Below are 27,629 nucleotides of genomic sequence, written 5' to 3' on the forward strand. Positions count from 1 at the left end.
CCGACCGCGGCTTGGCCCCGCTGCCGGTGCCGGCCTTTCCGGCGGCGCTGAGGCAGGGCGGCGGCAGCGCCATGCGGGGCTGGGTGGTGGCGCTGGGCTGCGCCCTGTGCTGCGCCCTGGTGCGGGGCTCCGAGGACATCGTGGTGGGCTGCGGAGGCTTCGTCAAGTCCGACGTGGAGATCAACTACTCCCTCATCGAGGTGGGCGCCGCCGGCCCCTTGGCAGGCCGGCCTGCGTGCGGGGTTAGCGGCTGGGCGAGGCTTTGCCCCCGTGCCCTGAGTGCGCCCCGAGCTGGCAGGTGCTCTGGGGGGTTGCTGTGTGAAGTGGGGTTCCTGGAGTGTTCCTCTGGCTCTCCTGAGGCCAGGTCTCTGCTGGTTTTCCCTTGGCAGAGCGTAGCCTTCTTGCAGTAAACCTCTCCCCTGCCACCTCTGTTACCCGAGGGGATCGTGCAGCCCCTAACGTGTACAAACACTTGAGAGCACCTGATTCCACCCCCGTTCACACTTTTCTCCTTTTTTTGTTTGTTTCTTACAGATTAAGTTGTATACAAAGCATGGTACTCTGAAATACCAAACAGATTGTGCTCCAAACAATGGGTATTTCATGATTCCCCTCTATGATAAGGTAAGGAACTGACACGGCGCTGCTGCTTCTCCCCTGCACTGGGGGCACAAGCTGCTTCCACATTAACATCTGCAGGTAGATGAAATGTCTGAACAGTACACATAACAAATAAAATAACAATAAAGCTTTCCACAGTTTCTTTTTGCAATGCAGCTATTCTGTTTCTCTGTGGTAAGTGTTATCAAGAGAAAAGCCAGTTAACTTTAGCTGCAGCATTGTGTTTGTGCTATTTTATTTGTGTCACTGCAGCATTAGGAGCCGTAGTTACTGACGACAACTGTGATGTGCTAACAGTTGTACAAAGAATGAATAAAAAGTACAGGTTCTTGCAATCTGAGAAGAGATAAAGCTTTAAGTCATCTACTGATGGAAATGAAAATAAATAATCTGTATAAAAATGTGTGTTGATATGTCGGAGTTGAAAATATCTTGAATAAGTAATTGCAGATATTAGAGTTTTCTTAAATATGAAAAATGGTATAAGCACAGAATGTAGCAGAAGTTTGATGTCTGTTTTGGCTGGAAAAATGTTGACATTCAAATTTTTACAAGCTCTTCTCAGGTGGTCAAAGTGTTTTGCTCTTAAAGAACCAGTTAACTTATGGTTCAGAAATAAATTAATTTCCAAATCTGAGGACTTAAGACTTTTTTTTTTATTTTTTTTTTTAACCTTGGTGGGTTTGTTCTTTGGTCTTTGAGCCTTTTAATGGATGAACTTCAGCACATATGTGGTGCCTTCAGATTTAAAGAGGATCTCTGTCTAATGGCCTTTTGGTGCAGAAATATTAATAGGTTTGGAATTTTGTTATCTCATGTTTGGGCAGAACGATTGAGTAAGATCACCTAGTAGAAACACTAGAGGCAGATTTAGAGCACGTCTATTGGGACAGGTGAGAGATTTGAACACCTTCTAACACTGAGCTGCTTGTCCATGAGCCAGGTTGGTGTGGAAGTGGTATAAATGTGATGCTGCTTAATTCTTACTCTTAGCTGTCTGGACACAAGCCCAGAATCCTGGTTTGTCTGGGTAGATACTGCTGCTACTTTGAACACTAGGTAGAATAAGAAGAGAATGGGACACTTGAGTCTTGTGTTACTCTCTGCAGCATGCTGCTTGTATTCTGACTTTTTTTTCCATTCTTCAGCTAAACTGAATTCAGATCATTGAAGACTGTTATTGTTTTTTAAAAAAATATATTTTTATTTTTTATGTTACTTTTAGGGGGATTTCATTCTTAAAATTGAGCCTCCCCTAGGGTGGAGTTTTGGTAAGTGCTCATATCTCTTCTTCTGATAGGACAGTGTATTTGCAATGTGGGACTTCAATTATCACTAGCTTGCATTTGGCAGGGAAAATCCACTGCTGTTCAAAAGACATAAGCCCTACTGCATGGTTTTAATAACTAAAATGTACTTACTGTACAGGAGAAAAGTAAAGCTGTAAGGTAGACGCTGACAAAGCAGCCCATGAATTGATACAAATGAATGTGTATTTTTTATAAAAATGTATGTAATAGGAGGGGGAAGGATTTTCAACATTAGGATTTGTGGGTGGTTAACTTGGATAAGACAAGGCTTCTAGGGCATAAATAGTGCACTTGAGCTAGTGCATTTCTGTGAGAGTTTTGTAAAGCTAAAGTAGAGTTGTGCTGTTATTCCTCTGTCACTAACTACCATGTTTTCTTGTTCTTCCCCTCTAGAACCAACCAGTGTAGATATCCATGTAGATGGCATTAATGACATTTGCACAAAGGGAGGCGATATTAACTTTGTATTTACGGGATTTTCTGTGAATGGAAAGGTTAGAATTTTTTATATTTATTTATTCCATCCCATGTTAATTGTACCTTCATAAAAATGTCCTAATTCACCTCTGCATGTTACTTTTATCCACTTGTACACTGGTTTCTCTTCATTTTGACAGGTCCTCAGCAAAGGTCAGGCTTTAGGTCCTGCTGGAGTCCAGGTTGTACTGAGAAATGCTGGCAGTGATGTAAACATACAAGCAACTGTTACCCAGCCTGGAGGAAAGTGAGTGTGGGAATAGGCATGGGCATACCTCATGTGTTCATTTACATGAAATTCTTTCAATTCTGCCATATTGGTTGGGATTATAGAAGTTCTGAAATACATTTTGTAATGCGTGGAGACTATGAATTGCTTTTTGTAAGCAAATGTTAATGACTGTTTCTTAAGCAACAGTCATTAAGCAATCCTTTTCTTGCTTTACAGGTTTGCTTTCTTTAAAGTGCTTCCTGGTGAATATGAAATCTTTGCATCTCATCCCACCTGGATGTTGAAAGAGGTTAGAGCCTACAAAAGTTCTGTTCTACATGCTTAGGGAGAGTGCATTGGCTAGACCTTACCTTGATCAGCTAGCATGAACAAGGGTTTGTGTGAGTGGATGAGGTTAATGCGTTTTTCCTTAAGTTTAATGAGGCAGGCAAGAAACTGTCTTGTGCAGGCCTAGTTTGGAGATAATGGAGCCAGCTGGGGAAAGACTGTCAGATGAGCTCTTGTTTTAGGACTTCTAATGCTATGCATTTTGCAGGAACCTGGAGAACATAGCAGATGCTTTAAACCTTTCCTCTCAGACTGCTTACTTTCTAACGAGCTTTGAAATCCTGACCAATTCCTAAACCAGTGAAACAGTAAAAACGCTATTTTACAGTAGTATCTTTGCCTTAGCATCTTTCTGTTCTGAAGAGCATTTGGGCTCTCTTTGAGAACTGCTGCTCTGGCTTCTGTTTCTGATGTTGATTATTCAGCCTCTGATTGTAATTTAGTGCTGTAAATGAGATTTAATGTCTACTTGTGATGCAAATGTATGTGTTTCTGTGTTCAGGCAAACACGGTGGTACGGGTAACGAGTTCTAATGCTTATGCTGCTAGCCCTCTGATTGTTGCTGGCTACAACGTTTCTGGGTCAGTAAGGAGTGATGGAGAACCAATGAAAGGAGTCATGTTTCTTCTATTCTCTTCTTCAGTCACCAAAGAGGTAATGGTGTCTCAGAACTTTTCCCAACACTCAAGTTGTTCAGGGGCATAGAAAACTAAAACTTGAGGTGAAGCAGGCAACAAGTGCAAAATGTAAAATGGTTCACTGCATGTTTTTGCTCTTTACGTTCCTTGTGAGTCAGCAGGTTTAAGGATTACAGTTTTAAGACAATATTTTTCCATTTACACCTTTTTGCATGTTAAATGTTGGTTAGTAACAATGTTCCCTTGTTAGTATGACAGTCCTCCATTGTGTAATATCAGCTTCTGTAAAAATAGTGCAAAAAAATCTCAAGACAGTGCCAGACAAACCCTAAGTTTCACTAGATAGTAGCTGTAATTTGTCTTTAACATAAAGCCTTAATTGCTTTGTGCTTTTTTTACATGAAATCAAAGTTCAGCAGCTTCTTTTGCCACCTTAAAAATGTGTTATTTATAAAACGAGCATGGAACTTCCATTTGTGTACTGTGATTTGGTATGTAGAGTAGAGCTCTGTTCTGTAATGTTAACTTCATCCTCAGAGCTAAAGACAGTTTATGTTAAGATATGCAATGCAGTTCTGTCTGTCATCTAAAGGATGTTTAATTTTTCAGTTTTCTGTCCTTGTTAACATAAAGTCTGTTATTGGTTATTTTATTTTTTTTTACCTGTATAAGAATTGTAAACTATGCTATCAAACTTTGCGTCTAAATTGTTTTTTGTACTTCTCATTCATCATGGTATAGTATTTTGAATCATCCAGCATCCCCCCAAATTGTTTTCCATGTTCATCCACGAGAAAAAAAATAATTAATGCATTTATTGACACAGGATGTTGTGGGCTGCAATATTTCTCCTGTGGATGGATTCCAGTCAAGAGATGAGTCTCTAACCTATTTGTGCAATGTTGTATCAAAAGAAGATGGATCTTTCAGCTTTCTTTCCCTACCAAGTGGGAAATACACTGTGGTAAGTAGCTAGCAAGTTTGTTTCTTGTTTATCCATTGAGATACTAACTTTTGCTCTCTAAGCAAGGTTGTGCATAATTTTGCAGCTGTTAAAGACAAAGCCAGTTGAAATATTTTGAGATGGGTGAAAAAAATGGAGGAGACTCCAACATAAAGCATTTGACAGTGAAGTGAGTTGCTGTAGTAGGACTCTGGTGTGATTTCTGAGGAAGTATTTGTTTACAGATCTCCTGAATACATTGGCCAGTCACAGAACCACTTCTAGAGGCTGATGGGAAGCTGAAAGTTTCAATGGGCTGCAGCCACCTCAAACCCCTGAAGTTCTCTTTATACTATTTTTTCTTTTTATACCATTCTCTTTGTTATGCCCAGGCAGTGTTGGAGCATGGATGTCTTTGCACTGCCTAGAATGACGGTCTTGCAGTCTCAAACTGCATGATCTAGAAGTGGGATCCAAACTTCTCTTATTCCCTTAATCCTTTAGTGATCATATATTCTCTTATGTAAACTCTCTGTATTGAATACCATTGCTCTATTCTCATTAGAAGGTTACTTTTCTGTTTCTTCATATTATCTCATGGTTTCTATCAAACGTTCTTGAAAATCCTGCTTTTATTTGTGTCGCCATCAATCTGAGTTATTTTTCCAGCAAGTTTGCAGCCCATTTGGCCATTTGTGGAAGTGTCTTAGTGAAAAAGACCTGAAAAATGGTAAAGGAAAATACTTCTGATGTCACAGCTTCTTAGGAATCAAAGTGATGTGTTCTCCTTTCAGATACCATTCTACAGGGGAGAGAGAATTACCTTTGATGTTGCACCATCAAGGTTGGACTTCGTTGTAGAACATGACAGTTTACAAATTGAGGTAAGGCATGTAGAGAAATCATCTTGTTTGTACCAATTCCTGTGGAAGTATAACTGATCTTGCAGAAGGCAGTTGTGCTGTGGAAAATTGTCTTTGTAAGAAGCTTAAAGAGATTTGTTACATGTACCTTCTTGCCTAGCAGGTAGATGACAATATCTATTCTGTATTTCTATACTTCAGTCCGTTTTACCAGTAAGAAACAAAATAAGGAGAAGCTGTCCCTTTCACTTTCATGTCTGTGTGGCAAACAGGCAGTAATCCTTTGGGTTGATTAAGTTTACTCATTCGCAGTGTCAAATCTCTTGAGAAGGGCCTGTAAATAAAACTCTGATTTGCAGAGTTTCTTGAGTAATGGTCTTATGATGTACGGTGAGAGTCTTCTCAAGTGTGCTAATGCAGGTAACTTAAGAATTGGTTCCTGTACTTCTTAGCAGGACAATATGCCTTGAGCTTGATGCATACGTTATTGTGATTATCCTGTTGAATTTTCTTCCTAAATCTGGAAGTAAATTTACTGCATGTGTATGGGACAAAAACCAATACGTACTGATTGCTGTAGATGTGTGAATGCTTTTACTGGGAGAAGATTAATGATAACTTTATTTTTCCATTTCAGCCTGTTTTCCATGTGATGGGTTTCTCTGTCACGGGCAGGGTATTGAATGGTCCCGAAGGGGAAGGAGTTGCTGATGCCACTGTGACCCTAAACAATCAGATTAAAGGTATGCAATGGTCTTGGTCTGTGTTGCTACAGGTAAATCTTTGATAATCTCAAGTACAGGAGCAGGGTATGCGATGGAATTGGACCTTCAGGATAATACACTACTATTTTTTTGTAATTTATATGCAATATTACACTGATTTGCATACAGTTGAGTAATTCTTCATTTTCTGGCTTAGATGAGAGTATTAGCTGCTCATTTGTTTTGCAGTAGAAAAATTATTATAATTCCCTTCAAACATATGCCAAACTAGAAATGTTGCTTTATAATACAGAATTGAAGGTTGATCTAATAAGGAACATAATACTGTTTCTTTGTTGTGCAATCTAAATTAAAATAGCCTAAAGCAGTACATACCGTCTGGCTCTTTAGATACATGAAGATAAACACTGGAAAAAATGTTCTGCTTTTTAACTCTTCACTTTATTTATTCCAGTAAAAACAAAAGCCGATGGATCTTTCCGCCTTGAGAACATAACAACAGGTACATACACAATTCATGCCAGGAAAGAGCATCTCTTCTTTGATACTATTACAGTGAAGATCGCACCAAATACCCCTCAGCTGGCAAACATCATTGCAACAGGGTAAGTACCAGTGTTGTTAGCCAATTAGAAAAAAAAAATGTGTTAAATGATCACTTACAGTTTTTATCAGTGACTAAATACAGTGCGCTGTAAGGCCGTGCAGTGTTGGGAGATACAGTGTGAGCTGAGAAAGGCAAAAAGGGCATAGTTTCTGTGCCCAAGAGCTTCTCTTGAGGAGGAAGTAATGGCAACCTTCAAGAGAAGTGATAACTAGGAATTTCCTGAGACAAATCACAACTAGCTTGTGCAGAATCTGTTAGCCAATTTAAAAAAAATTGTGCTAAATGATCAATTACAGTTTTTATCAGTGACTAAATATAGTGCATTATTTAAGGTGAGAAGTGAAACTTAGCAGCTTGTAATCTGTAAACTTTTCTTATATTTTCACAGGTATAGTGTGGTAGGGTTTTGTTCCAGTGCATTATATATCAGATTTGCGATATTTGACACAAAACATATCAAACCAGTTAAAATCTTGAGGAAACTTTAAAACAAGTATTTTCTGAGTTTTGTCAAACCAGTATATCTCTGACTGGAATTTTTTTACAGATTCAGTGTGTGTGGCCGGATCTCAGTAACTCGTTTACCTGACACAGTCAAACAGATGAATAAATACAAGGTAACCATGATGCCTCTAGACAAGGACAAAGGATCATTGGTTACAACAGAAACAGACCCTCATGGAGCATTTTGTTTTAAGGCAAAATCGGGTATATACAACATTCAGGTAAGAGTTAACTTCCATTTCTTCCTTGTAGGACTGCCGAGAGATTTTAGAAAATTTAAAACATTTGATTTTTAAAAATTGAGAAGTTGAATGTAGATTTTCATGACCCTCTTCTCCTGTTTGTACTATATAAACAATGATGGTTACTTTTTTTTCTTTATAAGCTGAAATTCTCATGCTCCTTCACACTTGTTAAAAGGTGTTCAGGCCATTGAGATTGAAGGGTTTTATCTCTCTCTCCTCTGTTTGTAATGTCCCTTAGTTCACTTACTATCTTCATATATTTTCCTGTGAATGACACATGTAATGTGTAGCTTTTTCAGGTGTCTCAGTGGTTCTGGAGCTAACAGGTCATAGCAGAACCTGTAGCACAAACACTAAAAATTGTGTTGAATCCCCCCCTTGTGGGGGAAAATTGCAGGCTGGGAGATAAGGAAGTGCAGGGTTATAAGGCCTCTGGCTGTCCTTACAGATAATGAAACAGCCCAATGTGGAAGCAGGAGTAGATAGATCTCAAAGTGGAAACTCGCTCAGACTTTTGAAACCATGATATTTGGAGAATTTTTAGCTCAGGCCTTTTGCAGTTGTTTGGAGGATTTTTAGTGAAGAATTTTGAACATTATATTTGAGAGGCTGGTTTTGCTTTGCCTGAGACTTACAGTAAATATCCATTTTCTAATTTCTGGTGAGTTAAAGTCAGGAGAGTGGGTGAATTTGGACTGGTATTTAAAAGCTGGAGATATGTTGATGTCCTGTACTCCACAGGTAATTATTCCAGAAGCTGAGACCAGAGCAGGATTGGCTTTGAAACCCAAAGTGTTCCCTGTTACTGTTACAGACAGACCAGTCATGGATGTGACTTTCTCTCAGTTTTTGGCATCAGTCTCTGGGAAGATCTCTTGTTTAGGTAAGCCAGTTTGGAAAGTCAAGTGGAAAAGAGAATGGAGAACTTCAGCACTGTGTGTATGAACGCAGTTTTGATCAAGCCACTTGCTGTGGTCAGCCCCATCAACAGTTAAGTAAATTAATTTCCAGCGCATAAATGAAATGGTTATTTTTTTCAAGAGACCTTACAGCCTAGTTAGCACCTTAATGAAGTTTGGAGTGAAGTTACCTACCTATTTTTAATACTTGCTAGGAATAAGTTCTGACCTGTTTATTTTCAAAGACACTTAAGTTGTGGGAGCAAACAATCCTGGCTGATGGTTGGGACATTTTACAACAATGTCAGAAATACTGAAAAAAACGTTAAAAAAAATAAAATACAGTGCATGTATAAACCTGTAGGATAGAAGCTCAGGCTGTTGCCAGAAGCGTGCAGTCTATTCTCTTTCTCAGTGTTTTCACTTAATTTTAGTCAAAGGTTTCTATCTTCTGCTGTCCTTGAGTACCCACTAATTTTAGCAGGTGATTATTAGAGTTTGAGTTTTGTCATTTTTGCTCCTTACATTTTCTCTCTGATTCATCTCATGTGTTTTCTGGACCCCTGTAGTCTCTGCAGTATAAGGTGGACCCCAGGAATTCAGTGTTGACCTCTGGAAGTTTCTTGTCCTTAGATACAAGAATATGATTAAGCTTAAACTTACAAGTTTAACAAAACATTAGTAAACAGATGCTTAGGAAATCAGATTAATTGTTTTAATTGGAAATATTCTCTACTAGAAAAGAGCAGTTGGTTTAATCTTAGTACGCGAGAAGCTTCCTTGGAGTTGGGGTTTTGGGAGAAAGCTGACAAGACAGTATGCAGCCTCATTTTCTTCTTTCTTTTCTGCACAGATGCTTGCGGTGATTTGATGGTGACGTTACAGTCTGTGAGCCGCCAGGGTGAAAAACGTAACCTTCAGCTCTTTGGAAATACGGACTCAGTGGCCTTCACATTTGAAAACGTGCCACCTGGCAAATACAAAAGTAGGAATATGGGGATTTGCTGGAAGTGTTAACTTATTAGCTAAATTAGTGACTTAGTCTGTATTAATTCTTTTATCATGGATACTGTTCATGTTCTATGTGACATGCCCAATGTGGAACTAGTTCTCAAATTTAAGATCTGGGAAAATGCTATACACCAGTGTATCGGGCTTTCTTCATCTTGTCTGCTTAACCACTTTTTCAGTGTCCAGGTAACTGATTCCATATGTTTTAGGATACACTTGCATGGTGTCAAGTTAAAGGCCTTTGTCGTGAACTGATTTGTCCCAAACCTGAGAGCAGAAGAACATCACAGGTCTTCTGTTTCCACAGTAACTAGCCTCTCCAAAGAGCAAAAAGTGTTTTTGCCAGCCTGTCTTGGCCTACTGTGAAAAGAAATTCTTTTCCTAGGAAAGGTGTAGAAGGGCTACATATATATTGCTCTTTTTATATGAGTCAGAACATTATTTCAGCATGTGAAATTGGAGTTAGGTTCTGCTGTCCTCTAGACATCTTTGACTACCACAGTGGTAACGCAGAATGCAGAATTTTGTAGGGATACCAGACTTCATTATTCCTTATTAGAATAGCTTTTACATTAATGAGATATGCTGGATTCCTGGTGATACAGCAGTGCTGTGAGCCAGGTGTGTTGCTACAGTTCTTTTCTGTGCTTACGTTTACTGTACATGTATACCTGGCTTTGAAGATTATTGTCAGGGGAAGTTAGTGTGGTACAGGCTTTTAACACCACAAAATCTGTCTTTATTCACACAGTTTTACATTACTAAAACCTTTTTGTGATGTGTGTTCTAGTAAGCATTGTACATGAAGACTGGTGCTGGAAGAATAAATCTTTGGAGCTGGAAGTTATGGAGGAGGATGTTTCAGGTGTAGAATTCAGACAGACTGGATATATGCTGAGATGTTCCCTTTCTCATGCGATTACACTGGTACGTAGGTAAACAAACATCCTCAATTCTCTTTTTAATGAACTTGTGTAGGTAGCTTGTGTTATTCTTGAAATCAAGGCTCTCTCTTTAGGGTGTCTTGCAGCACAGGAGCACTGATGCTTAAAACACTTTTAAGTTTGTCCCTTAGATTTAGTAAAATGGCTTTCTGTTGTTGTTAATTGCTATAAAACAGAAGAATTAATGTACGTTTAGGCAAACACTATTCTCATTTTGATGCTTGGTAGTTACTAATAGTGAATTGTGTTGCGGCTTCACAGGAATTTTACCAGGACGGAAACGGACCGGAGAATGTTGGTGTTTATAACCTGTCTAAAGGAGTTAATAGATTCTGTCTTTCAAAGCCAGGTAACAGCTCTAAAATGTTAGTTGAAAAAAGAAAAAGAACCAGTCAACTAATACTACTGGGAATTAAAAATAATCTGTTGTGGATTCTGAGGTTTCTGAGAGGCATTATTACATCTGAATATAAATTCTCTGTTCTAATATTTTAATATTTTCTTACTGTTTAGTCACTTACCTAGGTTCAGTTTCAGGAGCAAAATATTTTTTTGACTAGGTGAAGGGTGTTAACCTTGGACTAATCAAGAGCATGTTAAAATAATCTTGTTCATATGGATTCTGTGACTGGAATGTGACTGATAAATAGATGGGTCATTTCAATACAGGATTCTTGAAGGTTAGCTGTTAAAGGTACCAGAAGTTTATCTATAAAAACAATAAAAAAAAAAAGAGAATGTTTTAAAATTAGTTCTTTTTTTCACTTTTAATGTCTCAGAGCTAATTCCTTGTTAATGTCCATTAACAAAACAGTTTAGAAATGAATTTGGTTTTGATTCAGTTTTCATCTTTGCACAGTTCATCCTTAGAGTCAGTGGCCTCATTCACAATACAGTAACACAGTTTCAACTGTAGTTCTGTAATCAAAGGAAATCAGCTTTGAGACCAGCTATAATAGATTACTTCTGACCTTGTTTAGTGTGTTCTACTTGTAATTATGTTTTTATGTGCCACTCTGCTGTGATACTAATTGCGTTTTGTATCAGTGTATACGAGAAACTCTGTGCAGCTTCCAGTAGTGATCTGTGACTGAAGAGAGGTGAATTAATTTACAATCAAATTTAGTTATTGTTTCTATACCTCAGGTCTCATGTGCTCTTGAGAATTCAGCCAACACAGCAAGCTTGATTTTTATTTTTTTTTTGCCAGTGGATTATTCCTTTACTTAATGTTTACAGGTGTCTATGAAGTAACCCCGCGTTCCTGCCACCAATTTGAACATGAATATTACACTTACGACACGTAAGAGCAAAATCTATTTTTAAACTTACACCTATCAGTATCCTTTCACAAAGCTTCCTTCTGCTGCAGCTGCTTTCTTTGATTAATTCAGGATCTGTTGCTATAGCTGGTTCTAACCAATAGAGGGAAGCTTTAGCAAAGTGTATGAGATGTGTCCTCTTGCCCTTTAAAAAAGAAAAATGTGACCAAGGATAGGCTTTAAAGATGCTTTTGCTACTTCAAATTGATGTTTCTGTCTGCTCTGTGTCTGTGTTTAATGCTTTTTTGCTTTGTAACAAAGCAGAGAAATTTCAGTGGAAACTGTTGATGATTTGTGAGGGTTGAAATGCAAGATAGGGTATTAAGTTTACTAGGAGGCGCATACTACTTGTGTGTTCCTGCCATAACTGCCTGTGGTGATTTGATTCTGCTCACCCCAGTTTTGCAGGCTGAGTGAGTACTCATTCTAATCACGAGTGGGCAGTGCTGAACTTTCAAAGTCAGCTATGTTTGATTAGTTTTTTTCTAGTTAAGGTTTGGCAAAGTGCTTGACAGTTGTTTGCTTCCAAAAAGAGGGTTTCTGCTACCTGACTACTACTTATTCATTAACATGGCAGAAAACAAATTCAGCATTAAAATCTGATTCATTTCTGCTTGGTGAATTAAAAGTACTTCAGAAAGAGACGTACTAAACATTAGAGACAGGAAAAACTGAGTAGATGAATTGGAACAGGAACCACTTTTGGCAGCAAAGTACCATTAGACTTGGGTATCATGGTGAGCCATGTCCAATATTGGTAACTCGTGAGTGTCCCTCTGCTGTGTGTAGAGATCATACATATGAAATCAATCAAATCAACATCAGCTTGAGAGGAAGTGCAAGGCACAAAGCAAGGGAGTTATTTGGCCAATGTCATGTAGTAGTTTGGGTTTCGCAGCTGGAAAATGTGCTCTTTTCAATATGCTATCATGTTAGCACTACAACTTTGCTATCTAATTTGTATGTCATGGTTTATAAAGCACTATAAACTTGGGAATGGGAACACGAACTCAGCTAAATAAGATTTGGTTATTTTCTTTAGGAGGGAGACCTTGAGTTCATCTCTTTGTTAATTTGATTTACAGGTCCTCTCCTAGTATACTGACGCTCACTGCTGTTCGACACCATGTCCTTGGCTCGATTGTAACAGATAAACTGATGGATGTGACTATTACCATTAAGTAAGAACAAAGAAATCTTGGGGCTGTAAAAAAAAAAAAAAAGGGAAGAAAGATGTTTCTCTCATGAAGTTTTATTCTGATTTTAATACCACAGTGGCTGCTTTCTAAGGGAATGGCATCCTACTCTAGACTGCAGGAGGTTTTTATGCTAAGCTGTGCTTTGACTTCTTTGTAGATGGATAAATAATTCTGAGCCCTCATTTTGAATGCTGTTACTTGATTTCAATATAACTCTTTTCTACTTGTGTGTCATGATAAAAAGGAATGATTTTCTGAGTGATTACATATTTTAATGATCTGAAATTTCAGAATTCAGAGAATACTGTTGTAGCTTGCTCTGAGCTCTTTAGCACTGGGATTGTTTTTTTTGTTACCTCAGAAGGAGAATCTGCTTCTTTTGAGCATTGTTACTGGTGTGAAGAGGGCTATAAGAGGAAAACCGTGCAGAGTGATTACACACTAATGTGCCAGTTTATGTTTAGCTGAACAGACAGCTCACTGGGGAGCGCTGATTTGTGAACAGCTTTAATAGTATGAGGTGCCAGCTCTGCCTGAAAGTGGCTGATAATGATGAGTGCTTTAATGCTTTCCTGATGTCCACTTGTTCTAGACTAGGGGCTCTCAGACTTTGAGTGTATGAAGCATCTTTGTGGAGAAACAAATTTCCTGCAGAGCTCTTCCTTGAGTCCCTGAGTTTAATGAATCTACAACTGCAACTACTGGGCAACAACAGCAGCCGGAAAAGAAGCAGCGAGACAGTAGAGAGACATTAGGATTTCAAAACCAATTTAGCATAGAAGCAAATACTGTACCAGCATTCCAGGCTGAGTTTTTCGTTGTTGTTGATTTTTGAGACTATTGGCAAGTGCTCTGGAGGCAGCTCAGTTGCCACAGACTGTCTCTGTTCAAGCCTGCGTGAAGCTTTTCAGACAAAATCCAATTTGTTGACTGTCAACATAAAGGAAACAGCTCTGGATTTAAAAGCAAAATGCTTGTTTTTTAAAGTCTGTGCTTGTGTACAAGATTCAGAACAGAGACATGTTAACTTTAAGTTATCCAAAAATCAAAGCTAATTCTTAGCAGTTTTTGAACATGAATTGTTATGTTTCAAAAATGAGACTGGAGTAGTGTATAAGCAATATCATGAGACTGTGTCTGTACAGATTTTTAATAGGTTTTAAGGCAAAAATTTTTTAGTAAGTTTCTGGATTGTCTCTGGACTGCAGAGAAAGTTTAAAGGCTTGATGAAACATAGTATGAAAGAGCAATAGTATGTTTATCTTTAAAAAAAAAACACACAAAAAAACACAACTCTGTCTATATAGAGATAGATGAGGACTGAAGCAGGAGACAGAACTATCCTGATAATCTAAAGTGGTTGTAGGAAAAATAATGGTGATCATTTCAGTTCATTCCTTTTTAGAGGATTTTGCAGTGTTCTGCGTCATTTTTTCAGTCTGTTGTAGACAGGACAGGAGATAAGATACAAAGGATGGTTGGAGACTAGAAGAAATTGGTAGGAAAGAGAGGATGTAAGATCAGGGAAGGTGAAACGAGATCTATTGTTCTGAGCTGATTTAGGGAAGGTAGCTAAACTTACCTAGCAATCTGTTCAGTAGATGGTGACAGGACAGCTAGATGGTTCAAAGGTGTAGGGCCAATAGGTCACAACTTGGCACTTTTCCTGGGAATTGCCAGCTATTGGAAGCATCTGTTTGTGACAGATTATTTTCTTCTTGTATACTCTAAACCTGAGAGGTGGGTTCTGAGGGAAAGTTTATAGTACTGAAAAAAAAGGAGATACAAGTCTTCTTGTTTATTTTGTATAACGTTCTTTCTGTATCAAGCATGTTTGCTGTTTTGAAATTTAGGCCTTTCTCTTTTAGATTATGGCTTTGTTAAAGGTACTCTTGTAAACTGTTGCTTTGGCTTAAGAATTTACCACCCATGTGGTCTTATCACTGCTTCCAGGGGGGTTATTGTCCCTGCAACAGAGCTGCCATGTGCTACTTGGTGCAAAAACAAGACTGTACGTAAAAAAAAAAATAAAACTAACCAATCAAAAAGGAACCCTCAGCTAAGATGCAAAGTGGTTGAGACAATTGTGGCTTTTTTTTTTTTTTTTTTTTTTTGAAATGTTTGCTCTGTATTTGGATGTTTGAAGACAGTAGGACCCTAACTTCTTGAATGGTTATAGCATGATGAGGCAGAATTTGTGAGTGTTGTGAATAGGTCCTTTCCTGCAAGACCTAGTGGGTTACCAGTGGTCCCTGTGAACAAGCCTTTCAAGTAGTAACTGATGGATGGTGTTATGGGCATAGAAGTTTTACCTATGCTTGGAATAAACAGAAAAATTAAAAAGGAATAGATTTAAAAGAAAAATTCTGGGATTTGCTGTGGTATAAAGGTCGTAATTGATACAACAAGCTCTCTTCCCTTTGTATGAAAGGAGCTTATTTTGTTTTCTCTTCCTTGTTTTCAGATCTTCTATTGACAGTGAACCTGACTTAGTTTTAGGGCCCTTGAAATCTGTACAGGAGTTACGCAGGGAGCAGCAGCTGGCAGAAATTGAGGCCCGCCGACAAGAGAGAGAAAAGAAGGGTCAAGAAGAGGAAGGAACAAAGCCACCAGTGCAAGAAATGGTGGAGGAACTCCAAGGACCATTCTTATATGAATTTTCTTACTGGGCAAGGTACTACCAAGCTCCAATGGACAGGGTATTTTCTTTGCTCTGTTGCCTGGCCTTTCCACAAAAAAGAATACTGATATATTCCACATAGGGAAGAGCTGCTCTGTGGATGCTTGTGTCTGTTCTGGTTGACTGCTAGCTAAATAGAAGCTAATACCACATAATATGAATATTGCATAGGTTATTGTTGGTATTTTTCCCTTGGGGTATTCAGATGGGTTCTGAGGTCAATACGCAGTACTACATGAGAGATGCTGATTCTGTTTTCTCCTAATACTGTCTTATGTGTGCTCTGTAGGTCTGGAGAGAAAATTACTGTGACGCCGTCTTCAAAAGAGCTGCTTTTCTACCCACCTTATGTGGAAACAGTTGTTAGTGGAGGTAAATCTAAATCTAGTTTGAAAGAAATAGATTTTTAAGACAGAAATGCATCCCTACAGATCAACATATGAATAGCTCTTCAAAGGAAATACTAGGAAAGCAGTTTCAATTGCACCAGTTTCTTTGTAAGACAGTTTCACTCTATGGTATTTGGAATCATGGGGTTTTGGCAGAGGGTGCAAATACAGTTTTCATCAGTAAAATATGCTTTCAAGTGCTGACAGACCACCTGGCACAGGAGGAAGGACTAGATTTCTGTATATAACAGCAGATTCTCAGAACTACTCATATTACACTGATCTAGAAAAATGGTTGTGCAAAAGCATTGTTTATATTTAAAATATGATAGCCAGTTGAAGTTTCTGTCAAGTTTTCTTCTGTATTAAGTTACAATAATAAAAACAATCACAAAAAAAATGTGAAAACTATCAGCAGTCACCTATGCTACCTGTTGAGTCAGTGTCCATCTTGCTCTAAGGTTTCTAAATGAACATGCTTGGTTTGAAATGGCTAGAAAATTAGGTACCTCTCTTTACGTGCCTTTCTGTTGTGCACGTTCTAAATACATCAAGTAAACAAAACTAAATTAACGTATGTCATTAAACATAGCATACACTGACTTCAACTTGATCTCACAAAATTTTGTTACTGTTAGAATACTTTCCACGTGGCTGCAGTATATGGAACTTTATGAATCTGTGAAGTACTTAGCAAATCCAAAATGGTTGTGCTGGCCACATGCTTATAGCTTTGGTACTCAGTTACTGAAATTACTGAGCGTTCAGACTTTTTAACATATGTTAAGAGCCCATACAATTATGTGGATTGATCTTGTAGTCCAAGGCAAAAGAGCTCATCTCTTTGGAAGTAGTTAAAGTCTTGCTGTAAGATGCAATGATGAGTGTATTCTTGACTTTCTTGTTTGTTTTAAATCCCCATTGCAATGACCAAGAGAGTTGTCCTGGAAAGCTGATAGAGATTCATGGAAAAGCAGGCTTATTTATGGAAGGGCGGATTCATCCTGAGTTGGAAGGCGTTGAGATTGTCATTGGTGAAAAGGGAGCAACGTCCCCTCTCATCACAGTTTTCACTGACGACAAAGGTGCTTACAGGTAATGAGCAGATTTATTTTGATCTTTTGGATTCTTGGCTTAAGTGCCATGGTGACTTGACAACACATGTAATATCCAAATGCTTCTTTTAAAATGAGCTCTTATTTCCTTATATTTGAAGTGTTGGGCCACTCCACAGTGACATGGAATATACAGTTACTGCTCAGAAAGAAGGCTTTGTTTTGACTGCAGTAGAAGGAACAGTTGGAGACTTCAAAGCTTTTGCCCTTGCTGGGGTGACGTTTGAGGTAATGCTCTAAACACTTTGGGTTCTGAATGAATAGTGTGTGCAGTTAGAGGTAGACAGGCAAAAAAATTAAACTGTGTGTTCCAGGCAAATGCAAATGGGTGTGGGATGTCGGGATCGGGTAATTTCATCATAGTGGAAACAAACCTCAGCAAAATGATATAATTGTGACTTGCCATACAGATGATATTTTGCGTGGTTTATAGAGTGAAAATAAGGGTCTGCAATTCAAAAGACTGGATTTACTTGCTTTGGCAGAGTTTGACCACCTTCTCTTAATTGCTTCTATTTCTCAGGTATAGACAGTCTGGTGAAACTAGTGCCTGGCTTTAGTTTCATGAATACTTTGTTCTGGCCCCCACCGTGTCCTGTGAGGTGACTGAGAATGACTTTTCTGGTGGCACATGATGTGTGTGTCTCTGACTGCCCAGATGTTGAGAGCACAAGACTAGCCCTGCAGTGTCACACTACAGATGCTGGTAGTTCTCTTCTGCTCAAAACTGAGTGCTCAGAACCAGCATGACTAGGCTTTTTCCACGGGGCTTTCAAATTGAACCCCTCTTCATGAGGCAATCCTATCTTTCCTTATAACTGCTGCATTTTCAAAAACAGATCAAATCTGAGGATGATCAGGCTCTTGCTGGAGTTCTCTTGTCTCTTAGTGGAGGGATGTTCCGGTCCAACCTCCTTACACAGGATAATGGCATGTTGACTTTCTCCAATCTGGTAAGTTGAAATTGGTTCATCTCAAAGTGGTTGTATATGTGATGCCGTGTAACTTTACCCTCTAAAATAGGGACGTTAGCAGTGGCGGGGGATGTATGGTCTCCGGTGAAATCATAACTCACTGTGAGAGGTGTAGGTCCCTCAGAGTGGACAGCACTTAAAATCTTAGAGTGGAAGATGTGAAATCTCACCTGGAAAATCTCCCCCATGGGCAACAGATGATGTTGATTGATCTCGGTTACAAACTTGCAGTCTATAAACGTGAAACAGGCCAGTTGGTTGGTGATCATTGTAGTCTTTAGAGGAAAGAAATGTAATTAGATTATTGATCTGTACATCTGTGTAGACATGCATGAATAGTTTCCTTGCAAACATCCTTCTCTCCTGGTCACTTTCCTGTCCTTGTGGTCTTGTGATGAAGTATTAGCGTCATGGTTTCTTTTCCTTTTTCAGGCTTTTTCTCGTAGAGCTCCATTGGTTCATTTGCCAACGTGTTCCCTGTTTTGCAGTGCTCATATATTCCAACCAGTTTAGCTGATGGCTGGGAGAGAGAACTTTAGGGAGCTCTTGCAGAAACAATTGTTTGGAGCTGGTGAATTTTTGTGTCAGTATCAGTAAATTTGCTTCATTTATCTTTGCAGAGCCCAGGGCAGTATTATTTTAAACCCATGATGAAAGAGTTTCGCTTTGAACCATCATCACAAATGATTGAAGTGCAAGAAGGACAGAATCTTAAAATTCGGATAACTGGTTACAGAACAGCGTACAGGTCAGTAGAGCTGAAAATCTGTGCAAAATGCTGCATGTTGTGTAAGGATGCATTATGGAAAATATTTTTTCTCCTGAAAAAACACTGTTTTGAAGGTTTGGAGGGTACTTTTGAAGGCACAATATAAATTCATTATGTTGTTTATAAGTACTTTTTTTTTTTTTTTAAACATCTTCTCATGCATTTGAATATATAGCTAGGCCCAGATGACGTGGCTGTAAGCAAAAACACTGCTATGAAAGTACTGTGTCAGTGGCACTGGAAATGTCTTGTGCTTTGCCCAGTGGGAGAGGTGAGGTGTATTATAGGGACTGTATGCTAGTTCAGGCACCTGACTTCCTCCTTTTCCCTTCCCTCAGGGGTAAGTGATGCTGTTTTGGAGGGTTCTTGGAACTTGGATCCCTAAAGCTGTACTCTGAACTGCAGCTGATTTAAATGTTTTAAAGCAGTTTTTTATATATACATTACAAATTCCCCTTCTGCGTGCTATGCTAATTATATCAAGTACTTTTCCCATGAGTTATAACAATAGCACGTCTTAAAAACAAGCAGTAAACCAGCATTTGCACATCTGTAGCAATTGTTTCTCTTTCTCCCTCTAGCTGTTATGGCACAGTTTCTTCATTAAATGGAGAGCCTGAGCAGGGAGTTTCAGTAGAAGCTGTGGGGCAGGAAAAGTGTAGCATCTATGGAGAAGACACAATAACTGATGAAGAAGGCAAATTCAGGCTACGTGGCCTTCTGGTAAGGATTAGAATGCTCCTCAAACATTTACTTTTATGTTAGTGTGATAATGGAACAATATGATTTTTTTTTATGAAAAAAAAAATAATTATGAATTAGCTACAGATTTCTGTTTTCCCATCACACTTGCTAGCTCAAATTCCCTTGAGTCTGTCTTTGTTAGGAGGCACTGTCATGTAGTGATCGTTCATTCTAGTAAAACAGAATGTTTTTCCTGTAGTGTCTGTCCATCTTTCTGCCAGCATATGCTGACAGACTTCACATAAACACTGAACAGTTCCCACATTGTGACACAAGAATGTGTCTCACAGGTGTTCAAGTAAAAATATAGGTGGTATAACAGGGAATTCTCTTTTGTTCTCAAGTTTTTCTAGTGGAAGTACTGTGACAGTGTATTCTAGTGGTCTGTTGGGTATTGCAGCATGGATGTGAAGTAGGCTGTTCTTCAGGAAACCCTGTATTTCTGGGACTGCTGTGTGGAGTAAGCAATTATGCTGAGGTAGAAAGGAGTATTTCATCTGGTTTTAATCCTGATTAATGTGTTTTCTTTCTAGCTAAAACTTCACAGCAGGTGACTTCTTTTAATAATGTAATAAACTAGAGAAAGCTCTGATAGTCCTGTTGTATTTACTGGAAGTAAACATCCTTAATGGTTTTAGTGGGCTAAATTATCTATTTAGGATAAGGAAAACTAATGGAATGTTAGAAAATTCAATTAATATCTTCTAAAATTAAAGTGCATGTTATTCAGCATTGAGACTTACTGTCTGAATGTTGCTTTTAGCCTGGTTGTGTGTATCATGTCCAACTCAAAGCTGAAGGCAATGATCATATTGAAAGAGCTTTACCACAGCACCGGGCAATTGAGGTAATTACTTTTTTTTCTTTTTTTTTGTGTGGTATCACTTAAATATGAAATGCATCTGTCTAGGCATTACATCTCTTCTATCAGCAGTAATATATTTGAATGTATTCTGTTTCGACAAGTGGCTTTTCAGCAAGTTAGCTCCATAAATGCAGGTCTCCTATTGTGTGTCAGCATCATAACTTAAAATTGAAATAAAATAAAGCCCAAACAGTAAACAAGTGAAAAGGATTCTTTTACAGTCATAAAAAGTATACGTCAAGAAATGAGGGAATAAATATGCAGCATTATCTTCTAGCATTCTTTATGATGTGGAACAGAGTATTAGTGATTTGAGATTGTCATAATTTGTCATATTATCCTATCCTCATATTCACTTATTGATTGATAAATATACCTTATTGTACTTCAGTTGGTACAAATCCTTCAGTCTTGATGTAGATGAAATTGTCATTCAGACTGGTAAATCTTTATAAAATATAATAATAACTTCAAATTCAAAACTGATGAAATCTTGTTAAATACTCCTCCATCCTTGCAGATTCAAATTAGCTGCTTCTCACTTATCTCTTGACATTCAGCAAAGGTTAATTAGCCTTCATTATTGTCTAGAACTTTTCAGTGGGAGATAGTCATTATTTGAGCTCAGATGCATGCCTGACCAGGATACCCTCCTTTGCAGCAAAACAGGCTGAATTCTTTCAAGTCCTTAGCATCTTGCTAAGACTGTTTGCTGCTTGGGAAAGGGAAGGGAATGGCAACACAAATTCCAGCAAATCACATGAAGCTTACATACTGCAAGTGAGAGCTGTGTGCAGCAGATTGTATCCTAACTGGGTGCCATTTTCTTCAGGATGGAAAAGCATTTGAAGGACACCAGCAGGAAAAAATACACTGCCCCAGTGGTGCCAGACTGTTTATATGATACCTGGCCTGACTGCAACCTACCTCTTACTGTAGTTATTATTAGACAAATGTTTTTTCATACTCTGATCAGAGCTGAGATTTACAAACACAAGTGTTACATATTTTAAACAATTTTGAAGGCAATGAAGTTACATATTTTTGCAGCAGGTTATATTGTGATATATTTATCATTTATCAACTGCGTACACATCCTAGCATAGTAATATGCATCTCAGCACAGAAATAAAATACTGCAACCAGTGTTCAGACTTAAAGCTGTTGTGTGGATGCAACTCAGCCTTTCACATTGATGCATGCTTTTGATACTTCCTCCATTTTTAGTTTAAATAAATTAATGCCATTAGCCCTGTGCTGTACAAGTCTGTAATTGTGAGCTATACTCTTTGGAGGAAAACTGCAATTGGAAAGACCTTAAGTTTCCATGTGGCTGTTAGAGAACAAAATCCGTATTTTTTTTTTAAATTGAGCAGTATTTGTGTTCTGTTCTTTGTCTGTCTGTAAATATGACTCTGTTGTCTGTTGCAGGTTGGGAACAGCGACATTGGTGATATTAATATTATAGCATTTCGGCAAATTAATCAATTTGATTTGAGTGGAAATGTAATCACATCTTCTGAATATCTGTCCACATTATGTGTAAGTTCAAACCTTCGATCTTTGTCAAGTGTATTTGCTTTTGGTTTCCCAATGTTCTTTTGTCGGATCACTGGAAATCATTCAGTAGCCAGAAGCACACATTTAATTCGAGTTACAACTAATTGTTTAATGAAGATGGATCTGAATTTCATATAGAATTCAGATTCCAGTGTTCCTCACTGCTTTGTTTTAGTGTCTCAAATATTTTATTGGAATATGTGCAAGAAGTATTTTGTCAGGTTGGCCTGCCCATTTCTTGGTCTGTTCCCCTGCTTTGAGATGGCCTGTCCATAGGGAGAGGAAGACACCAGAGGTGAAATGAGTGTTTTGCATCAGAGAACTTGCATTAGTTCCTGAAATACTTGGAATTTTTGACGTGCACGTCAGCTAGCAAGAAGATGCCATGTGAATGCAGCTATACCATAGGGTACATTAATATAAAAGTACAGTTATAGAAGAAAGTACAAACATAGTAAAGCTGAAATTTTCAAAATTCAAAAAACTGTACTGTAATCTGAAAAAAAATTGCTACATGCGTGTGATCCTTTGGCTTATGGTGTAACTGCTGGAAGTATCTGCAAGAGTTCTTATTGTGATAGGAGTTACCGTACAATTTTTCAAGTTTAAAAGCTTTTTCTTTGGAAATGTTGTCTACAAATACAAACACAATGCCTGGATTTCTTTTATATTAGTCCATTATGCATCTTACCTGACAAGATCTCATTGCTAAGCTGTTGGTTATTTTGGGAGCTGTCCAAAGCATCCAACACTCAGAGCAGGTGTGAAAGGAAAACAACTTACTTCAGTGGGGAGCACCTGAGCGTGCTTTCCATCTTTCTCAGGAAATTTAGGCCCTTTCAATTCTGCCTAAGCATATAGGAAATTGACATCAGGATATAAATATATGGAAGTTATTCAAGCCTGTACCTGTTTCATGTTAGGTTGGGCATTGCACTGGATGTAATGCAAGTGTGCATATCATAGCTCTTGCTTCCAGTGCAGAGATTTTTGTCTTTGAAAGATGTGCTCAAATTTGATGCAGACAGAAGTGAGAGGTTTTGTGATCTCAGTCTGGCCCCTTCTTGTTGTGTAACCTTGATGAAACAACTGGAAATATTCCAGTGAGCTGTGATTGGAGCCACAGCTATGGTAGCACTGTGCAGAATTTATGAGAATTTCAGTTGGGGTGTGTGCAAGGGAAGTCGAGTCTTTACAAAAATCTGATCCAGGGGGTTACAAATATCTGTATGGATGCCAGAAGGCTGCTGCAGAGTAGTCCACAAAACCCCAAAGTTTGCTTAATGTGTCCTCTGGAGGACACATGTTTTATAGCTAAAACATGGCTGTGTTATCAACACTTGGCCACAAATCCAAAACATAGCACCATACAAGCTGCTATAAAGAGAATTAACTCCATCCCAGCCAGACCCAGTATGCAATCTCATAAAAGGAGTTACTGCTGCCCCCCACCAGCCTTACTGAGTATGATGCAATCCTCTTTTAATTATGCTCATTTCTAAGCAAACTATTTGCTCAGTATTTCGGGCCTATTCTGTAGCTTGAGGGTGTCTAGTTTGTTAAATAAGTTCAGGGGAATTGAAACCAAGCAAAATGAGCCTAATAGAGTAATAAAAACAATCCCCAACTGCAAATTCCTATGAAACTGTTTGGATTATTTAAAATAATTACTTAATTCTGTTTGATGCAAAGCATGGACTATTTCTAATACATCTAGATATGTGAAAATAGCAGATACCGGTTGTCCCTGCAGTTATTTTAGCGTGTTTCTGTTATTTCTCACATCGTAGGTTAGAACAAATCCAGGTGTTCTTACTTGACACCTTTCTGTTTATAAAACCCATGATAAATTTTTAAGTGCTTTTATCCTGAAAGATACAGGCTATCTAAAATAGCTATTCTGGTGCAGACTCAGAAATATCTGTTTTGTGATTTCTTCTTTCCTTCACAGGTGAAGCTCTACAAAAGTGAAAACCTTGACAACCCAATTCATACAGTCAACTTAGGCCAATCACTCTTCTTCCATTTCCCACCACTGCTCCGAGATGGAGAGGTAAGAATATTGCTGAACAGTTAGCTTAGCTTGTTTTATTTATTTTTCGTCCGTGAGCATGCTGAAGTGTTATTTTTGGTATGCCTGCAGTACTGTATTCATGCTGGAGTAACCAGTGTCTCAGAAGATTTGAAGCTTATTACACTGAGTTTTGCCTTTGAATCTAATTTTGCCTCAGACTGCTGCAGGTGCTGTAGACTGAATTAATTTTATACCCACAGAATTATGTGGTGCTCCTGGATTCTACATTAACTAAATCACAGTATGACTACACCCTGCCTCAAGTTTCGTTCACTGCCATTGGATATCATAAGCACATTACGTTGGTCTTTAGTCCCACTGTAAGTACAAAATAGATAAACATTTATTTTGAGTGCTCACCTTGAGAGCAATTGACTGAGTAGTTTAGCTTGCATGTATCTTGTGGTCTTGGTTTAACTTGCTGTTAATGTAAATGTAAGCAGTTTATGAGAGACATTAAAGGGACAGTAAATTTGGTTTTGGCCACATTTAAGGCATCAGGCAGTGATGTAATAGCATGATGTATTGTGGGAAGCACGTAGGGAGTTTGCAAAGGAGTTGTAGACATTACAGTAACTAAAAGGATGTAGTAACTGGGGTCTGAAGGAGAAAGACAGGATCGTTGTAGGAATTCCTTGAAAGACTTCTCTGTAAAGGAAACAAGTGTCACCAGGCCCAAAAGAGAGTTTTCAGTTTTTGCAGGTGAAGCAGAAGGGTCTTCAAACTAATGTCAGGGGAAATCTCCTGTAAGAGAGAGAAATGTCTTTGTGCATTCCAGAGTTGAGCAGTGTGGTCAGTTTAGGGAAGTATTCATTCAGTAATATTTACCTATTTCTTTTCTACATCACTGCATGTTCAGTGAAATGTGGGGGCGTGAACATGAAATGGCAGTTACGAATGAAGGATGCAGATGCGCCTGGAAGATTTTGTGCTAGTGTGGCTGCTGTAGTGTTATCATTGAGGTTGGTGAGATTTGGGTGGCATGTGACAGGTAAATCAAAGAACCACAGGTTAACTGTGGAGACTGACTGTTGGTGAATTAGCTTTAAAAAACAACAGACCCCAAGAAGGTAGCAGATGAACGGGTCTAATCAAGATAACAGATGAATGATCTGCTTTGAAATTAAAAGTAAAGTAAATCTTAGGGGTGCTTGGAAGGAAGTCAGATGGGAAGGGCTGAATGTGTCACAGATTACTGTTTAAAAAATAAATAAAAAAAATCCGTGGTCTCCACTGTTTTCAGAGAAAGCTCCCAGAGCAAGATATTGCCCAAGGATCTTATATTGCATTGCCACTGACCCTGCTTCTGTTGTTGGCTGGGTACAATCATGATAAGGTAGGTCACATGTTTCTGTCCTTACTCAAATAATATTTTTGAGGAATATCCATGAATTCTTCGTGTACTGTGTTAAGGGAAGGTTGGTTGTGATGGATATTCAGCGATGGAGTTAGTGATCACCTTTTGTGACACATTTCAAGAAAAGACAGAGTGTAGCCAAGTTTTTGAGGAATTACCTTCCTTTAGAAAACCGTAGTGTAAAGTTTGAGTTCCTTCGCATTTTTGAATTTCTCATTTGATGTTTCTTGGAAAAAACAAACAAAACAAAACCAAAACAAAACACATAGACATGCTATTTATGCAACAGGTTCTATTTATTTGGGGATGCATGTGTCTGAATAACATTAAAATTCAGACCTTACACGTCACTGAAATCACAAGCTAATTCCCTTTTATTTTTTTTTTGTCCTAGCTTATTCCCTTATTGCTGCAACTGACGACACGGCTGCAAGGAGTACGTGCGCTTGGACAGACGGGTTCTGACACAGGTGGCCAAGAGGAAGCAAAAAGACAAACGAAAAAACAGAAGACAAGACGGACGTGAGGTGAAAGGGATGATTACATGAAGTGACGCTCCATCAAATTGGATCCTGGGGAAGTGAAGCCACTGAAATGCATTTTTTGATAAATTTGTGAACTTTGTATTTTTTTTTTGTTGCTACCTGAGCACTATTTGTCACACTAGCTCCATTTTGGTTGTAAATTTTCTATGGAGTCTATAGGTTTCTTTATAAAGTAAGGAATGCCTCTGTTATTACTGTGAGTATATCTCCCATACTTGAAGACGATCAGTGAATTCTTTTTCTCTTCAGTGGAATGAGTCATGCTGTTTCCATTAATGATTTGTAAAAGCAGTGGCTTTACAGTTTTTACAAAAAAAAAACAAACAACAAAACTGCTTGAATTCTCTTTCGGTCTCTGTATTTTGGGAACATTTTCCCTTACCTTTCAAAATACCCACTTTGCTCTAGAGAAGCAGCACACAGGTATTTTACTAAATCAGTGGTACTTGAAAAAACAAAGTTCTAGGGAACATGCATGAACTGATAAGTTACGTCCTTGGCACTTCCAGTTCATCAGCTTGAAGAGTCCGTTACTTGCATAGCTGTGATTTCAGTTCTTACCCAGTGAATATGTTTTCTTTGGACAAATACATGATTTTAATCAATAAAGACAAATTGTTAATGTCAGGTAAGATTAGTTGTTAATGTCAGGTAAGTTCTGTTGATCCTACTGCAAAAGCAGTGTTTAAATTTCAAGTTCATGTCCAGTGCGATCTCTTTAGACCTCCAGCATTTCTGAAGTAGCTCAAGCTGGTTGTACTGTTCTTTCCAAAGTTGTACCATGCTGTCTGTGATACCCATTTATCTGTGTATCTGTCTAATCTCCTGCTCAGGCCATGAGCCTTTTTGCCAACTGCTGACGGAGTTTTTTTAAACTACTTGAAGAAATGTTAGCTTTTGGAAATCTCCAACATGTGCAGTTCCGATAATGTAGACTGTAATAAATAATAGCCTGTTTCTTAACAGGTTATCTTTTGATTCTTGTTTGAAACAGACAGTTAGACATACACAGTTTAAATGTTAATGGGGCTTTTTATTGACAAATAATATAAAGGTTAATAGAGCTTTTGAAAGATGCATATAAATGCCTACAACTATTGTGAAGACATTGGTACTGCCAGTAAGTGGCAATGTTTCTCTTCTATTGTACTTGACATAAAGTCCCTTTACATTTAAATATTAAAGCTTATAAACCCTACCTTAGACAACGGGATGCAAAATGCTTTTTGATATTTTTGTTGGTATTTTGCACTAGTTTGGACCTAAATAATTAAGACTTCAATTGGTAATCATTCTTCTTGAACTCATATCTGTACAACACAATCTGAGGGAACTTTTACCAAGATCATAATAAAAATGAAGGATGTCAAAAAAGCATGTATATATACTGTTTGAGATGAAGCTCTAATAAACTATCACGCTCTCAACTTAATGACCTAGAAATTTATAATTTGCTGTGATGAAATACATGGGGAAAAACTGCTGGAGGACTTGTAATAAATTGTACCCTTTTAATACACTTTTATTTTAGGTTGGTGAATGTTGATAAAGGAATTGCTATTTGGGGGAAATGCATGAGGAGGAAATGAAGATTTCATATGACTTGAGGGACTACGGGATATTCTGACCTCTGAACTGTGGGACTTGCTGATGATTGACATTAAACACTGGGAATGCTGTTAATAAAAA

The 27,629-nt window shown here is 38.3% G+C and overlaps 1 protein-coding gene across 1 annotated transcript; it reads left to right on the plus strand.

Annotated features, from left to right (window-relative positions):
• Positions 1 to 51: 51 nt before the first annotated feature.
• On the plus strand, positions 52 to 27,629 carry LOC311215082 (BOS complex subunit NOMO1). Its single transcript, XM_084296084.1, has 31 exons — positions 52 to 200; positions 535 to 624; positions 1,847 to 1,892; positions 2,325 to 2,425; positions 2,549 to 2,655; positions 2,857 to 2,929; positions 3,470 to 3,622; positions 4,433 to 4,570; positions 5,344 to 5,433; positions 6,050 to 6,155; positions 6,592 to 6,742; positions 7,292 to 7,469; positions 8,235 to 8,376; positions 9,246 to 9,377; positions 10,194 to 10,330; positions 10,609 to 10,696; positions 11,587 to 11,650; positions 12,755 to 12,850; positions 15,333 to 15,542; positions 15,838 to 15,920; positions 16,873 to 17,032; positions 17,154 to 17,280; positions 17,892 to 18,005; positions 18,647 to 18,774; positions 19,377 to 19,518; positions 20,303 to 20,386; positions 21,836 to 21,946; positions 23,916 to 24,017; positions 24,239 to 24,358; positions 25,282 to 25,374; positions 25,790 to 27,629. Exons 1-31 carry the CDS (start codon positions 72 to 74, stop codon positions 25,919 to 25,921), a joined length of 3,627 nt encoding a protein of 1,208 aa, XP_084152210.1. The 5' UTR covers positions 52 to 71; the 3' UTR covers positions 25,922 to 27,629.

Source organism: Netta rufina (genome assembly GCF_964035555.1).
Source record: "Netta rufina genome assembly, chromosome: 15".
Classification (NCBI taxonomy): Eukaryota; Metazoa; Chordata; class Aves; order Anseriformes; family Anatidae; genus Netta; species Netta rufina.

Excerpts from the sequence above, each read along its gene's own strand:
- LOC311215082 (XM_084296084.1), top strand. The coding sequence starts at position 72 with ATGCGGGGCTGGGTGGTGGCGCTGGGCTGCGCCCTGTGCTGCGCCCTG. Across the intron at positions 10,331-10,608 it reads TTTCTCATGCGATTACACTG|GAATTTTACCAGGACGGAAA; the intron begins GTACGTAGGTAA and ends GCGGCTTCACAG. Across the intron at positions 10,697-11,586 it reads ATTCTGTCTTTCAAAGCCAG|GTGTCTATGAAGTAACCCCG; the intron begins GTAACAGCTCTA and ends TAATGTTTACAG.